The following is a 17,143-nucleotide window of genomic DNA, read 5'->3' on the forward strand; positions in this document are numbered from 1 at the left end:
TGCAAAATGGGGAGTTGCCTAAATTGTTTGTTGATGTATAGGCCCCATAACAGGCCAAGAAGCTCATCTCCATCCAAAGATAGCACAAGGGACTTGATCATGAAAAGAAAGGAAACTCTACATAAATGTACTGCAGATCAGAGCTGCATGGAAAGACGTTTAGCAGTTTCAACAACAATATCTGGGGAAGAAATTTAGTGTATTCTCAGAAACGGGAGATTAGTGGCCTTCATAAATCACCAGGGAGGCATCAGAAGCAGAACTGCGATGTTGGAAGTAGTGAAACTAATAACTTGGGCAGAATGAAACCTAAAGTCACTTTCAGCATTATATGTTGCAGGCAAGGAGGAAGCATTTGTAGGTTACCTAAATTGCGAGGAAGTAGTTCCATTACAATCTAATAATTATTGATTGTATATTTTGTCTTCTGCTGACTCCCAGTTTGGGAGACATGTTCTCCACACAGCCACTTAAATAAATGATAAATTAAGCCACCTGTGCTGCATAATTATACTTATGGCCCTCCCTATTGTATGTCGTGGGTATATGTCATTGTAAGGCTGCCATTTAGTACTAGAGGAGAAAATTGCAAATTATATACTTGAATTCTGTGAAATATTCTATGGCAACCCAGGGTTTCCTTTAGGGGATGGTAAGTTGCTGCTACATGTCCTTACATTAATGATTACCATGTGAAGCACATGATCGGAAAATTGAGGGACCTTTTCCAAAGGGCATATTTTATACATTAAGAATGATCAAATGTTATGTGCTGGCTTTGTAGAGGGATACGGGAGAGACGCTTGCTAGGAGTGGGCAATAAGCGCCCCCCCCCTCCAGATGTTGTAGAACTACACATCCCAGCATGCCCTGCAACAGTTTATTTGGCTAAAACTGTTGCAAGGCATGCTGGGATTTGTAGTTCAACAACAGCTGGAGGGCCGCTTATTGCCCACTCCTGCTGTAGACCCTGAGGAATTGCTTAAAATGAAAATGAAACTAGCTAGAAGTTCCATCTCCGTTTGCATTAAAGAGAATGCTTTTAAGCTATACTATCGTTGGTATATGGTCCCTACCCAGCTGTCTTCCATCATCCTCTGACCTTTGTTGGTAGTCTTGCGATCAACGTGGCTCCTTGATGCAAATTTGGTGGTCGTTTCCCAAAACTCAGGCTTACTGGAAGAACATCCACAACCTTATTCTGTCTGTAACATGTTCCCTATCCCACAGGTCCCAAAACATACTTATCCTGCTCATTCTAAATGCCAAGTTGTTCTACTTCACCCTCTTTATCAGCCACCATTAACGCAAGTTGGTTGGTTTACCGCATGGAACACATTACAGCTACTCTTCGGGCGGAATTCAATTGTTTTCAGCCCCCTTCGCGTCTGACGAAGCTATTCAATTGTTGCTCCTGTCGAGCGCGATGAGCTGCCAGCGCTCCATTTCAGCTCGCAGCCCCAGGGGGGTGCGAACTGAAATGGGCGAAAAGTGACCTGTTTTGCTGCCCAAACGGCAGTTTTCGCGATCGCACCCAGCACTTTGGTCGGGGGAAGCCGATTTACGCAGCTAAATCCGACCACTTTGGGCGCGATCAGCGCGAAAAGCTGGAACAATTGAAAGCAGCTCGCGATCTCCCGTCACTTTAGACAGGAGATCCGGACCGCGAAAACAAGTGAATTCCGCCCTTCATGACAAACCCTACCACTTTATTCAAATTTGGTCACAATGGTCCGAATTCAATTCAGTGCGATGATGAATATTCATGGTAGGGAGCTCCCGCAGCTATTCAGTACAACGTGCTGTTTGCCTGGTCGGGAATTGGTTAAGTCAGAGAATGCCAGTTCTCTGGGTGTTGAGGCGCAGTAACCGGCATTCTCTGACTAAAGTGCCGGACGTGCGGGTGTGAATGCCGGGCTAAGCAGGCAAACAGTTGCACACCTGGCACTTTTGTCAGATTTCTCCTCGCATCACCAGGGGGGTGCAAGAAGAAATCCTTTAGCCGCCCAAGCAGTGCATTGTATTGAATAGCTGCTGGAGCACCCTCCCGTGGCTATTCATCATCGCACTGAATTGAATTCGGCCCTATGAATTGACTACTTTGAGGACGAGCCACCCCTCTACACCAGCTAACACATAATCAATTCTGAGACTATACATCACAACGCCGTGGCACCTTCCCCACCCCCCAATATAACCTGCCTACTCTTGCTTTTCCCCTCTCCCTCTTCTCTCCTTTTGCGCTTTTCCTTCTCCCAGCAAAGCACACACAAACTTATTTCTTTCACTGATTAGGCCTGAGGTTCTCAAACTCCACCATTACAGTCCAAGTTTTAAGGATATCCATGCTTGAGTCCAGATGGTAAAATCAAATTGACTGAGGTACTAATTAAGTCACCTGTGCTCAAACATGGATTTCCTTAAAACATGGACTGTAATGGAGGTGTTTGGGAAACTCTGGATTAGTCATGTTAGCAACTGCGACAGTTATATTGGTAGCTATACTTCTTTCTGTTCTGTAAGTCAGTCTGCTCCTGATATACCCCATTCCAAACAGTACGTGAATACATCTGCCTGCACTGTCATTTACTCCTAATTTGCATAGTTATCCAGGCTATAGGCGAGGACAATGTAAAAAAATTAAGGCTGCAGATGTACTTCAGTGTACAGTCTTCAACCCGGGCAATGCCGGGTATCCCAACTACTCATTAATAAGCATTTAATCATACTTATATTCTTAAAACCTGGACTGTAATGACATAGATTGGGAATCTCTACTGTTAATTATAGGAGCTGAAAATGTCTGATAATTACCAAAGGGTTCACATTTTAGCATGTTCTTTCTATTTCAGGGGTCGGTGGCAGACGATTTGCATCTGCCCCTCCGAAACCTGCGAAACCAAGTGCATATATCCTATACCAAGAGGAACTTATAGAGAAGAAAAAAAGGGAGATTGAGGCTAAAATCAAACATCAAGCTAAGCAGCCTCACCAGAGCATCCCAGTTCAAAACACAAAGTGAGTTAATTATATGGATATAAAAATGTATTACAAACCATGAAGATATCAGTGATCAGGTAATGAGAAAAAAAACTCTCACTTAAATAATAAAGTGAATACAGGGTAATAGCAATAAAACACACATCTCACCCAATCTGCGTTGGTGAACCACACATAAAAAATTAATTGAAACTAGTGAAGATTGGTGCAGCGCCAGCTAGTGTAAAAAAATCAAAGTAATAAGAGATATAGATCCAACCACTTATCTGATATTTTGTCTTTGGTCACATGCCATCATTTTTGGAGTCAGGATATGTGAAATAAAACAAAGTGTGTACTGTTTTTTTTTAACTGCACATATAGTTTAAACACTGCAAGACAGAAACAGAGCCCCACTGAATTTTCAGAAAATACAGAATTTACTCAAGCAGTAAAAACATGCAATGAGCAGGTAACACACGTACAAAAGTATAAAATATAAGAACTTATCTGTCCATAAAGGAATATCAGGATACGGCAGACAATCCAATGCGTTTCGTCCTATGGATTGGACTTCATCATGTACTGTTGTAAATAAGGTACTGTATATGCTGACTCTAATATGAAGCCACAAAAACACATTGTTCAATGCAAAGGCCTAAACACGATGAATCTGGTTGGACCCCTCATTTTAAAAAAGCACAGGGTAGTGAAATTGCATGAATAAATAAAAATCCTAAAAACAAACATTATACCTACAATGTACATTCAAGCATAAGAAAAAAAAAAATAAGATTTTTTTTTTTTCAGTACACTCAATTTGTTAATCATTATAATGCAAAAATGTCCCTTTACATATGATCACAATAATTAAAAAAATAAAAACTATGAAAACAACTGAAAAACCATCATTGTCCAGTCAGGATCTGTGGCAAAGGTGAAACCCCCAGGAATATCACTCTAAAGCTGGGTACACACTGACAAATATATTGGCCGATCAATTGATCAACCAATATATCTGGTGCCCGTCGGCCAGTGTGTATCAGCGATATGTACGTGAACGACGTCGTTCAGACATATCGCGTCAGCTGTTTTGCATAGCCAATTGACAGATATATCTGCAGACATATCTGTCCATCGGCTAGTGTGTACGGGTGATCAGCCGACCACCCGTACACATGAAGCCGCGGGGAGGGGGGCGGACCCGCAGCAGCCTGACAGATGATGGTCGTTCAGTGTATATGAATGACCATCATCTACAGATATATCTGCAGATCATTCGATCGTCAGATATATCTGCTAGGTGTGTATCCACCTTTAGAGTGTTTGAAGGCAGGCTCACTGTGGACTCCCAAACTAACAGTATGAAAGTGTGGTGGTGGTGAGCCAGATACAGTGCATGACTTCACGCCGGAAGGGGCCTGTGGAGCGGGCAGATGCCGCGGACTGGGGAAAAGGAGCTGCCTTTGGCCCTAGGAATAAGGACTGTGATCATAATCTAATTGATAATTTACACAAATATAACATCTGCAAAATAGAGAATACACTGGGTGTTTTACTTGCCTCCTCTGAGTTTTCAGTATGAGTGATTGATTAACCCCAAACTGCAGTATTTGTTCAGTTAAAGGGAACAATAATAAATGATGTGAGGTTTTGTGTGTGTTTTTTTTGTTTTCTTTTTCTTTTTTTAATGGTGAAGATTTGTTAATGTATTTTTAGGAATAACCAGGGGCAGCACAGACGGTGTAATGGTTAGCGTTACTGCCTCACAGCACTGAGGTTGTGGGTTCAATTCCCACCATGGCCCTAACTGTGCAGAGTTTGTCTATTCTCCCTGTGCTTGCGTGGGTTTCCTCCGGGTACTCCGGTTTCCTCCCACACTCCAAAAATATACTGGTAGGTTAATTGGCTCCCAGCAAATATTAACCCTAGTGTGTAAGTGTGTGAGCATGTGTTAGGGAATATAGATTGTAAGCTCCACTGGGGCAGGAACTGATGTGAATGGCCAAATATTCTCTGTAAAGTGCTGCGAAATATGTGTGCGCTATATAAATAACTGGTAATAATAATAATTGTTGAAAAGGTAAAGTGGTTTTATAGCAATCAGCCACATAAATATACAGTAATGTAGATTGTTTTTCAACATTGTAGCTCTACAACTGCATCCTCTTCCACATCAAATAAATTTGCAAACGATGGCAGCTTCTTGCAGCAGTTTCTAAAGTTACAGAAAGAAAAGTCAGGAACAGGTGAGTTAGTAAAGCCCTTCCTTATTTATTTATAATGCTGGAACATTATGTTTTGTAAGATTCCTATAAATAATTTTTTTATCCTGATTGAAACAGTTGACAATGTTACACTACTTACATTATTTAGTTTGCTGTTAATTTATCTTTCTACAATAAGGGGACACAGACGGTGAGATTGTTACCACCAAAAATGCAAGGCATGGAAAGAAAATACACCCCAGGTCTACAGCTACTGCAGCCACAGCTCTTTCAGCTTAACTGTAGTGCTGTGCACCCAGGGACTGATAGGGGGCAGTACACCATCTAGATTAATTAAAATTTCTTCTTTGGGTTTCATAGGGTCCACACGAACTACCTTGGGGTATGTAGTTGGAGTAATTATGTAGTTATAGCTACAGCTTTTCAAGCTCCCAGCATGCACAGGAGCTCCTCACTATATACCCCAACCACAGGCATTCAGTTTTGTTGTTTGGTGCTCAGCAAGTATCCAGACGCACCTGTTAAAACATATTTCCCGCAAGAAAACGCAGACCAGGAGAAGTCAAACGTCCAGCCTCCAAGCCGGATTGTAAGCCCGCTGCCTGATGGTGCGGGCCTCTCTCTGGGGAATCTCTGGGTAGGAGGCCGATTTCTCCAGTTTTCTTACCCCTGGCATCAGATTTATCTTAGTTTTTTATATACCGAGTTGTTTTAGTACGAAGCGTCCAAAAGGACGCATGTGCTACGACTCCTACTACTTCCGCTGATGCCGAAACGCCAGCTCCTGAACGGGCCTTGGGGATTTCAGCGAAGCTTAGCTAGCAGCAATGCTGGGGCCTTCGACTGCAATCGCATCCAAGGAGATGACAAGGTAAGGCGATTCCTCGCTTGTCGGGGAATCGTGCGCTGCAGTCCTGGCTTCCGGTGTAGGAGACTCATCGGAGGCTGCTGCTAGTGAGGGCCTGCGAGCCACGTCCTCACTAAGACTGCCGGGGCCATATCGTCTGACGCTGGGGATGGGTAGTAGACGCACCAGTAAGCATCTACTTCTGTGAGGCCAGCGTACCCGTACTGTTAATGCAGCTTAGGGGAGATGGGTAGTCCCCTGGCCGCTCATCCCCCAACTTGGACGCAACTTCCTGTGTTGGTTCCCGCCCCTGGTTTGTTATTTATGACCACCTCATGTATTGAGATGCTCGCAGTTCACCGATGGTGCGTTGCTGAAAGCTGTTGGTTCTCAGAGGTGTGGGTCAGTGTCCCTGTAGGCCTCTCCCTTGGGTCAGGTATACACTGCTCTATATCCTACCAAGCCCCTGGGGGTTTGGTCATTTGACTCAGTGCCCATTTGCATTTGAATTTATATATGCATTGTATGTGACTTTAATGCTATTTGCTGTATTGACACTGCCTTTTATTTTCTAAACTGTCAGATATCTCTATCTCTGTGTTTCTCCTCATCCCTCTGTACAGGTGTGTGGGGTTTTTCCATTTGTCTGTTCACATTTACTTGTGAAGATGGTCACATTGCATTTATACCTTATACCTGTAATACATTGTTATGTCTAAGAGCATGGGGAAGAAGGAGACTGAGCCTGGTATCGTGTAAATCCTGTTTGGCAGGCTTGTCAGAACAGGATTTTGTGCAAGATGGTTTGTGTGGTGTCTGTTGTAAACAGTCACCTCTCCAATCCAGCACACCAACACCTGCGCAAGAACCACCTTGGGTGGCCTCTTGGCCTCAGGTTTTGTCAAATTTAGTGGACTGGGCAGCAGCTTCACAGGCTCCTGCAATGTTACTGCATCTCACTATGGGGTAAACACAGCATTTACATTCTTCTATGTATATGTCTCCCATGAATCCTTTTTCGTTTGATGCTTATGCTCACTTTAATCAGAGTATGCTGCCGTCTATAGCCGCTCAGCAGGTAATGCAAGAGAATAGACAGTTGTTGTAAAGCAAAAGCATAAGAGAGTATCCCCTCAGGCGTTGCATCAGGATCCTCACACGGCATTGTCATCAGACTCTGCTTCTTTCACGGGTGAGGAAGACCACCAATCCTCGGTGGATGTCCCCTCTCTGGTGAGAGCAGTTAGATCTGTCCTGAGTATAGAGGAAGAGGAGGTTCCACCTAAATCTAAGACTCTGGTCTTTATGCATCAGAAGGTGGCAAAGGATTATTTCCCTCAGTCTGACCAACTGACAGATCTCATGTTTGAAGCATGGAATACTCCAGATAGACGTTTCCATGCTACTAAGAATTTGACTTCTTGGTACCCATTTTTACCTGGTGAATGTATCAAATGGGAAGTTCCTCCAACGGTAGATGCTCATGTGACAAGATTGATATAGATCTCTACATTACCTATTCCTTCTGCATCCTCACTTAAGGAGATTACAGATAGAAATCTTGAAAACAGTTTTTTCAGTGTCTGGAGCTATTACCAGGCCGGCTATGGTCTTAGCCATGGAAGAATGGACGACGTCTCTGGAAGATAGTATGTCAGATGCTACCAGAGAACAGCTGTCTTATCTCTGCCAATTGTGAGAAGCAGCTGTGTATGTTGGAGAAGCAGTTATTCATGCAGGTATTTTGGCTTCTAAAGTATTGGCAACCTCTGTGGCTGCTCGAAGGACCCTGTGGCTAAGAACCTGGGTTGCGCTGCTGTATTCCCTGGGACAAAGAAATTATTTTACCAGTGGATAAGATTGCTGCCCAACAATTACACTGTGCAACATATTAATACTTTTAATTTGTTTCCTTTCTAAAAAGTCATACATTACTAATTTGAGGTCAAGAAAAACAAATTATTTCAGAATGTTTTTACTAGCTCTATTTTTTCAGCTATACTTCTTGTACTATACTGTATGTACATTAGTAATATAGTCATAGTGAAAAGCTATTTTAAAATAATCTGATATGTTCTTGATAGAAACTTGTTTTGACTTGTTATATCTTGTTTTAATTCAATCAATCACAAATAAGAACAGAAAATGAAACAAACATACAGCAGACGAAACAAACATACAGCATACAAAAGTACTATCTAATATAGTGGCCTATTCATGGGGGTGCTTTCTCTTTGCTTGTCGCTTGTACTCCTCTTCTGGGGCATCTCTTGTCACTGTCCAATAGTAGTGATTCACCTACCCTGATATCTTTGTTCCATTGCTGAAATGTCTTGGTGGAATCGCTCACTATGCTTGTCACTCAGTGCACCACAGTTATCTTGTGTGGGTAATCCCGTGAATCGCATATATTTGAATAGGGGAGGGGACAAATAACTGCTTCATTTAATTTGGTCATTAGGCCCCGCCTCCTCTGTGCGGAACGCAGATTGCTGGTAAGATTCTCTCCATTCTGTCCACTTCACTAGGAATACCCCTACATCGTCATAAATGGGCTATATCTCGGAACTCAGAGCTAACTGAGAGTTTTAAATGTCATATTCATTCTTTGCATGCTGAAATCAATTAGAAGTAACTATTTTCACATCGGAAACATTTTCATTGTTGTGCAGTGTTATGGCTGCGCAAACTGCTCCGCAATCAGAAAGTGTCAGTTCACTTAGAAATGTAGGTACTGGGGTCCATGGTATCCACCTTCAACATGGTGGCTTATGCCCAGTTCCATTCCAGGACCCTGCAACGATGGAATCTGTCTCATTAGGATGGTCAGTATCATCTGATAAAGTCTCACATTATCCGCATCTCGCCAGAGGTTCGCCTCTTATTTGCATGGTGGCTGCAGATGACTCATTTAGACAAGGGTCGCCCCTTATGGATCCCAGATTGGGTACTCCTCACTACGGATGCAAGTCTGCGAGGATGGGTCGTGGTGACAGGGTCATCACACCTTTCAGGGAAGATGGATAGCTCAGGAAAGTCACCTGTCCACAAATATTTTGGAGCTTCGTACAGTGCACACGGCGCTCATTCTGTCGCAGGGCCTCCTTCAGGGCAGGTCTGTCCAGATTCAGTCCGACCATGCAATCGCAGTGGCCTACATCAACTATCAGGGAGGCACACGAAGTCCGGTAGCCATGAGGGAAGTGGCGAACATTCTGGTGTGGGCAGAATGCCATCTTCCAGCAATTTCGTCAATATTCATACCAGGAATCCTCAACTGGGAAGCGGACTTTCTAAATCATCAGGACATACCTGCCAGAGAATGGGCTCTTCATCCGGACGTCTTTCAGCTCCTGGTGGACAAGTGGGGACTACTGGACGTAGACTTCATGGCATCACGTCACAACCACAAAGTCCCCAGGAACGGGTCGAGGACAGGGGGACCCTTCAGCCGCCTTCATGGATGCTCTGGCGGTGAGGTGGGTCTTCAGGTTGGCGTACGTGTTTCCTCCAATCTCCGGCAGGATGATACTAATAGCTCCTGCCTGGCCAAGGAGACATTGGTTCGCCGATCTGACAGGTCTATCCATAGACAGTCCGCTTCCACTTCCTCTACGGCCAGATCTGCTAGTGCAGGGTCCCTGCCTATATTCGGATCTAACCCGGCTGGCTTTGACGGCATGGCTCTTGAGTCTTCCGTCTTAAAGGCCAAAGGTTTTTCTACTTCTGTGATTCAGACTAAGATGCAGGCCGAAGCAGGCTTCCTTGCCCTAAGCAATCACAGAATTTGGCATTCATTTTTTCTATGGTGTTCCCACAGAAAATATGACCCTAAGGTTTTCAGAGTCTCCCGAGTTCTTACTTTTCTTCAGACTAGACTTAGGTCTTCCTCTGGCTACCTTGAGAGTTCAGGTTTCTGCATTGTCAGTTTGGTTCCAGCGCAGAAGTTTTTCAGGGTGTTCTCCGTGTGCAAACTTCGTTTATCCATCCGGTGGCACCGTGGGATTTATCCTTGGTTCTCAGGGCGCCGCAGGCTCCCCCCTTTGAACCTTTGGACACAGTGGATCTCAAATGGTTGACAGCGAAGACGCTTTTTCTCCTCACTATCTCCTCAGCTCGCAGAGTTTTAGATTTGACAGCACTTTCATGTCGCTCTCCATTTTTGATTTTTCACCAGAATAGAGCTGTCCTCCGTACAAGGGCGGTTTACCTTCCAAAGGATGTATACCGTTTTCATATGAATTAAGAAATTGTAGTCTGGCCTTTCAGTCTTCTGGCCTTTCTGTAGGTGAAGCTTCACTAGATGTGGTTCGAGCTCTTCGTATCTACGTGGATCGTACCAATTCCATCAGAAAATCAGATGCATTTTTTTGTGTTTATATGGCTTTCATAAGTGAGGCTGGCCAGCTAACAAGCAGACTCTGGCTCAGTGGCTGTGTAGGACTATTTCTCATGTGTATACTCTAGCTCTTCTCCCTTTTCCGAACACTGTGACAGCACATTCTACTCGGTGTGTGGGACCATCATGGGCGTTTAGACATGGCGCCTCTACATAACAGTTGTGCAAGGCGGCGATTTGGTCTGTCTCTTGCCGTTAGGCTTGTTTACAAACTGAATGTCTGTTGCTGCGGGCGGTGTATATAGGGAGGAGGTCCTGTGCATGCTGGGAGCTTGAAAAGCTGGAGCTGTTTGGTGCAATGGATTATTCCAACTTCATACCCCAAGGAAGTTTCTGTGGACCCTATGAACCTTGAAGAAATAGAGTTAACAAAGGTATGTTATACCAGAACTCTTTATTTTCTCTATTGGTAGGAAAGGATCAAGTGCTTGTTGTCTCCATCCTTGCCTAAGAAACGGTTTTAGCAGCCTAAATACTGCCAGCCCGCTCTTACTCACTAGCTCCTGCAGGGTTCTTGAGCACCCAGCATAGAACTTCTGTGGGGTCCTCAGTGCTGCCTTATTCCTGTCCCTAGCAATTACGTGCATGGTAGGCTGACCAAAAACTGCAGAGACCAACTGCTGTACTATCGTTGCAGATTCTTTTAGGCTATTTCTACACTTTTGCAGAGATTTCTTTATTTATTTTTTTGTATATTTTAGAAAGAGTGCACGGCTACTGCATCAGCAATGGAAGAAGAAAAAATTCACACACAGTGCGGGCAAAGGGAAAACCTGGTCACACTTGTCAACCCACGAAATGCTGGCTTTCTTATTTTTCTTATTCTTGTCTCCTTGCTGGCATAGTGGATAACTTAACAGGAAGGCTATAGAGGCTCTGCAGCGCCCTGCCTCCTAATTGTGGAAGATAACTCGCTGTCTGAAAAAAAATTTTACAGTAAAATCCCATATTTTAATATTTTTTTTTGCAAACTTGGTACTAGATTTTGTATATGTTTCAGGAATTTTCCAGCCGGGTGGCATCAATAAGTAGCCGGGTGGGGGCCTTCGCACTGATAAAATGTTTTAAACCCTGACTTTATATTGATTTAAACTTGAAATAACAGTTCATATATTAATTCTCCTCTTCTTATTAGAGGTCCAGTCATCTGATGAAAAAGCTGCAAAGTCTGTAGGATCTGGTCCTTTTTATACAGCTCCCAGATACTGTCCCCACTTGCAGGCTCCCAAAGTGCCGGGTGGTAGGCTGTTTCTTGCCGGGTGGTGCGCCCGCAAAAAACAGCCTGGGGAGAACACTGTGTTTGATATGTCGTCATATACAGCAGAAACTAGAAAGGTGAAAATCAGACACAACTACTTTGTGGTTTCTTTAGTAACTTAAGTTTATTTCACAGAAAACTCTGCAGCAAGTTCACATGGGATCTCTCCAGCTACTCAGAAGAAGCCTCTACTAATAGGGAAACGATATGGGCCCTCTGTCGAGAGTATGCTTAACCAAAGGAAGTCCTACTCCCATACTAAGCAGACCCCTAAACTAAACCGTGACAGCGTCTTTAAGTCCCCTGAGGATGATGATGACGACGAAGAGGATTATGAACAGTGGTTGGAAATAAAAAGTAAGTTGCCGAAGGTGAGAGGGTTGTATAAGGGAAGATTTTTGTGGTGGACTGTTATATTATTTTGTTAGTGGCAGTAAATGCAATATGAGGTGTGATGCACCAGCTATATAGGCTGACAACTTTGGAAGTAAACATATTAATAGGCATGGAAGAATCATGCTCTGATACTGTGCAAATTACATAGACAATCATGCTGAAATACAGGCACATTGCTGTTATGTAGGCAAACTATGGGGGCAAATGTAACAGGTTCCCATTTTCTGCATTTTTTTTTCCAGAAGGATTTAAAGCGTCAATATTTTTCTGTAAAAAAAAAATATTGTTTTAAATCCTGTCGCAAAATTGCACAAAAATATCCACTTTGCCAAATCTGAAGCAGTGAAATATGCCCCCTTGTATGGTCCAAATAGCTTCCAGGGTATGGTCAGGTATACATTGAATTGCGGTACATTCTGTGATCCTATAGTTTTTACGCAGGGGTACTATCTTAATCACTTAACTGACAATTTTTTTTTCCCAAAACCACATTTCAGATTTTTTTCATTTTTTTTATAAATTAAGTTTAGAATGTTTAAAAAAAAATAAAAATGATATATATTATTTTTAAATATTTCCAGCGGCGCTATTTTGTTTTCTTATCCCCATAAATAAAGTATTGCATACTGTATTTATTAACAACTGCCATTTGTAAGCTACCGCTCGTTGGCTGATTTTGTTTTCGACGTGTTTTTGCTGATGTTGTTTCCCACAGTCGAGCGCTATGGTCCCGGTGGGGAGGCTGCGGCATCCGGGTCCTTACCCACAATGCACTGCTGCAGCTCTTCTCGGCCCCTTTCCTCCCGCTCTCCGCCCCTTCCCTCCCTTTTCCCGCCTCCTATTCTCCGCCCATCCCTTCAACTCTTCCTCCAAACTCTCTGTAGTCTGCCCTGTCCTATTAATTTGCCAGCGACAGTGGGCATCGAAAAACACAGTTGCCTGCTTCACTAAAACCACCACTCGCCAGCAAGCATGTTAATAATGAAATGCAGGATAAAATTAAAATAGCGCAAAAAACTAGTTTGTAAATGGAGCCCTTAGAGACTGTTAGTTAACAGCTTCTTTTTTTATTTTTTTAAACCTCAATTTGAATGAAGCATTGTCTGCATTGGGAAAATTCATACTTTTATCAGAGCCCTTTAATCAGAATTATTTTAAATAAATATTTTGCAATTTGATATTTTTTATCAAGGGCATTGTTCTCCTTTAGTCAATAGAGCTTGTTAATTAACTATATATATATATATATATATATATATATATATATATATATATATATATATATATATATATATATATATATATATATATATATATAATATGGGACAGATTCATATTTGCTCAGAAGCCGCCAGAATAGGTCTTGGTAGCTTCCGCGCATTGACTGCAGATTCTGCTCGCAGCCTATAATGGTGTGAACTAAATCTTCCTACTGTAACTGGCAGATACATGGGCAATTGAATCTATCCCTACAGCAAATGTTTGTGTAAAGAAACCTTGACAACATCCTGACTGCTCTATATATAAACTAGCTGATGTACCTGGTTTCACCCGGGTAAATCTTAGATATTTACGGTTTCCATTTCCATCTCGCCACTCCAGTAACACATTAATCCTTCACCTCTATAGTAATGCATTACTGCTATAGTAAGACATTACCCTCCCTCACCTGTGTACTAACACAATCCACTCCCTCACCTCTCTAGTAACACATTATCCACGCTCACTTCTGTAGTAACACATTCCCTCCCTCGCCCGTGTTGTAACACATTCAACATTCCTCACTCACACCTGTAGTAACTTAATTCCCCTCCCTCACCCCTGTAGTAACACCCCTGCTAACCGCTGTAGTAACACATTCTCCTCCCTCGCACCGTAGAAACACATTTGACATTTCCCTTCCATACCTTGATAGTAATGCATTCCCTTCTCTCACCTCTATAGTAACACCTTCCCCTCCCTCGCCTAACACAGGGGGAGATGTATTATAGCGGCACACATCGTGCTGTTACAACTCTTCCTGCTTCGCCTCTCTACCAAGGAGACACAGGAAGCACTACCAACGAGATGTAAGAACATCTCGTCTGTCAGAGTAGGGGAGTGAAAACTCCCCCCTCCGGCAATCCCTGCCAGAGCACACAACGCATCAGCCTTGTGCTGATGCGTTGTGTCTTGCCTCCCGGCCGGTTTGAATAGACATGCGGGAGATCTTTCAAGCATCGCAAGATCTCATGTGCAGTCAGCAGCCGCCGCAGCCAGGGACTGTGCTGTCCCTGCTGTAGTGATGGGAGAATTGCAGCTGTCAAAATTGTTAGAAGCAACTGTCAGAACGGTCAATGCAACTGACCGTTCATAGATTGGTTGGCACATCGGCGCACTATCTTTTAGATAGCACGCCGATAATGATAGGGGTGCATTGTGCCATAGTGCATAGTGTAATTTACCACCCAACCCCACAATAATACATAGGTGGAGAAACAGAAGGGGAATCCGACTGTTTAATTAAAATAATACAAACCATACATAACATGCGCTGATACCGGTAATCCCCCTAATGCCAGATAATACATTTCCTCCACATTCCCTTCCCTCGCTATTCAAATAGGGGAGCCACACCATCTATCTGTTCAACAAAACCAGTAGTACTCTCCTAGTGCCCTCCGTGAGAGGTGTGTGGACCGGCACCACTCGAATAAATGACAAGAGGCAGTGGCTCCAAAATACCAATGTTTCAATGCAGAATATACATTTTCCTCAGGGTGCACCCCTGTGTGTGTGTGTGTGTGTGTGTGTGTGATATAAATATATATATATATATATATTCAAGGTAAACTGCGGCACTCACGGGTTTTGTAGAAAAAGAAAAAGCATCCTGAGACCATTCATGTGTGGGGTTGCTTCTCAGCCAAGGGAGTGGGCTCACTCACAATTTTGCCTAAGAACACAGCCATGAATAAAGAATGGTACCAAACCATCCTCCAATAGCAACTTCTCCCAAACAACCAAGAACAGTTTTTGGTGATGAACCAATGCCTTTTCCAGCATTTTGGAGCACCTTGCCATAAGGCAAAAGTGATAACTAAGTGGCTCAGGGAACAAAACATCAAATTTTTGGGTCCATGGCCAGGAAACTCCCCAGACCTTAATCCCATTGAGAATTTGTGGACAACCAAAAACCCACAAATTCTGACAAACTCCAAGCATTGATTATGCAAGAATGGGCGGCCGTGGATAATTGCAGAAGTCTTGAAAAAAGAAGGGTCAACACAGCAAATGTTGACTCTTTGCATAAACTTAATGTAATTTTCAATAAAAGCCTTTGACATTATGAAATGCTTGTAATTTTACTTCAGTATATCACAGTAACATCTGACAAAATGGTCTAAAAACACTGAAGCAGCAAACTTTGTGAAAACCAATACTTGTCATTCTTAAAGCTTTTGGCCATGGCGCTCTCTCTATATATACAGTATATATGAGAGAGATAGTGAATCAGACTTCAATAAAGCCTGTTCTGCAAATGAAGGTTACTTTTCATGTTAGTGCAGAAGAGGCTGTTCGTGTTGGCATATGGTTGCACCCAAATGTGGTGTGCACAGCTTTTAATATGATCATTGTGTATTCACATCATTACCCATTAATCCCAATTGCTTATCTTTTTGCCTTGGTGCCCTATAACTAGGGATGTGCAGGGTCGGATAGGTTCGAGTTTGCACGTTGAGTTCGGATTTTTCCCTCCAAAAAAACGGAACTCAGAAAGAGGCTAAACGTCATCTTACATGGAAGAACGTTTTTTTGGAGGGAAAAATCCGAACTCAACGTGCAAACTCGAACCTATCCGAGCCTGCACATCCCTACCTATAACTACGTCAGACCTTGTACGAAGTACAAATATGTCATATACCTATATTAGGGAGACTTGTGTACTGAATTGTTGGGATACGTTTTCGACATTGCTCCAATAACCTTAAACTAGTATTAATTGCTATTTTATTCAGTGGCCATGTTTGTCTGTGTATGTGTGGGGGAGCTTCTAATAAAATGGCAGAGCCTGTCTGAGCTGTCTTTGGTGCAGTCTATTGTGGAGCTTACACAGCTCATCAAACATTCTAAGAAGCTGATCAGGGACCCTCCTTCCTCTGCCTCTACCATCACAGCGATTCTACACTCTCCCTGGGGCTCCAGACCAGATCCCTTCTGGCTCATTTTCACTTCTGCACCAGACTAGCCAGTTTGGGCTCAAGGCTTGGCGAGGATGGTGCAGGGTCTGGTTCAGATCTCTTCTCCTTAAAAAGGATTATGGAATAGGCCACCACTGCAAAACTATGGTAGCGTCAACTTCAACTCCAACTCCAACTAGAAGCAAAGCACAGAGGATTTACTGTAACACTAAATATTCAGGATTCAAGATAGCGGGGAATTAGTGATTCCTGGCAATTCTTTGTTTAAGAGGAAGGTAAAACAGACTGTTTTCTTCCCCTTAGTCCGAAGTCGTTTTATGCAAATCGCAAGCCTTGTTCATAGGTTTCAGATTTCCTACAGGTTGCAGTTTCTTTACCTCTTATCCCTAGTGAGCTTACAGTGAAATGCTATCTTTAGGGACTGGAGAATTGATGCCATCTTTCATTTGATTTACTACCGTAGACTAGTGTTGGCTTTGGTCAACGAGACAGTTGAGAGATGGTCAGACTGATGGAATTCGGGCACAACCAAAAAGTATGGTGGTCGCTCATATCAGCTTAATGACATAGCACAGGTGCTTGTAAAGGGCGGGGTTTACAATGAACCATAGAAAAAAAGATTCCCTCCAGCACACTGCAGAAATGTCAACAAAAATACTTAAATCCTACATGGTAATAGAGATTCAGAGGTATTCGTTACATACATTTGCAAATATATGAATAAGCGCCAGGCCATCGTCAAGGCTCCTCTATACTGGCATCCCTAACATTAAGGGGTTCACGTCAGAGAAGCAAGGTACCCCAAAAAATTCCAGCCAAGGATCATCCCAAGGGCATCACACGAAAATGGGAAAA

At 43.0% G+C, this 17,143-nt stretch overlaps 1 protein-coding gene across 1 annotated transcript in view; it reads left to right on the plus strand.

Annotated features, from left to right (window-relative positions):
- SUGP1 (SURP and G-patch domain containing 1) overlaps nt 1-17,143 on the plus strand; it is a 74,844-nt gene that overhangs the window by 12,456 nt on the left and 45,245 nt on the right. The window contains exons 2-4 of the mRNA XM_088478420.1: nt 2,853-3,018; nt 5,131-5,228; nt 11,847-12,068. Coding sequence (XP_088334546.1) covers nt 2,853-3,018; nt 5,131-5,228; nt 11,847-12,068 — 486 coding nt within the window. The remainder of the gene's footprint in view (nt 1-2,852; nt 3,019-5,130; nt 5,229-11,846; nt 12,069-17,143) is intronic.

The sequence above is a fragment of the Taudactylus pleione genome, unplaced genomic scaffold (assembly GCF_031769625.1).
Source record: "Taudactylus pleione unplaced genomic scaffold, aTauple2 ptg000214l, whole genome shotgun sequence".
NCBI classification, from domain to species: domain Eukaryota; kingdom Metazoa; phylum Chordata; class Amphibia; order Anura; family Myobatrachidae; genus Taudactylus; species Taudactylus pleione.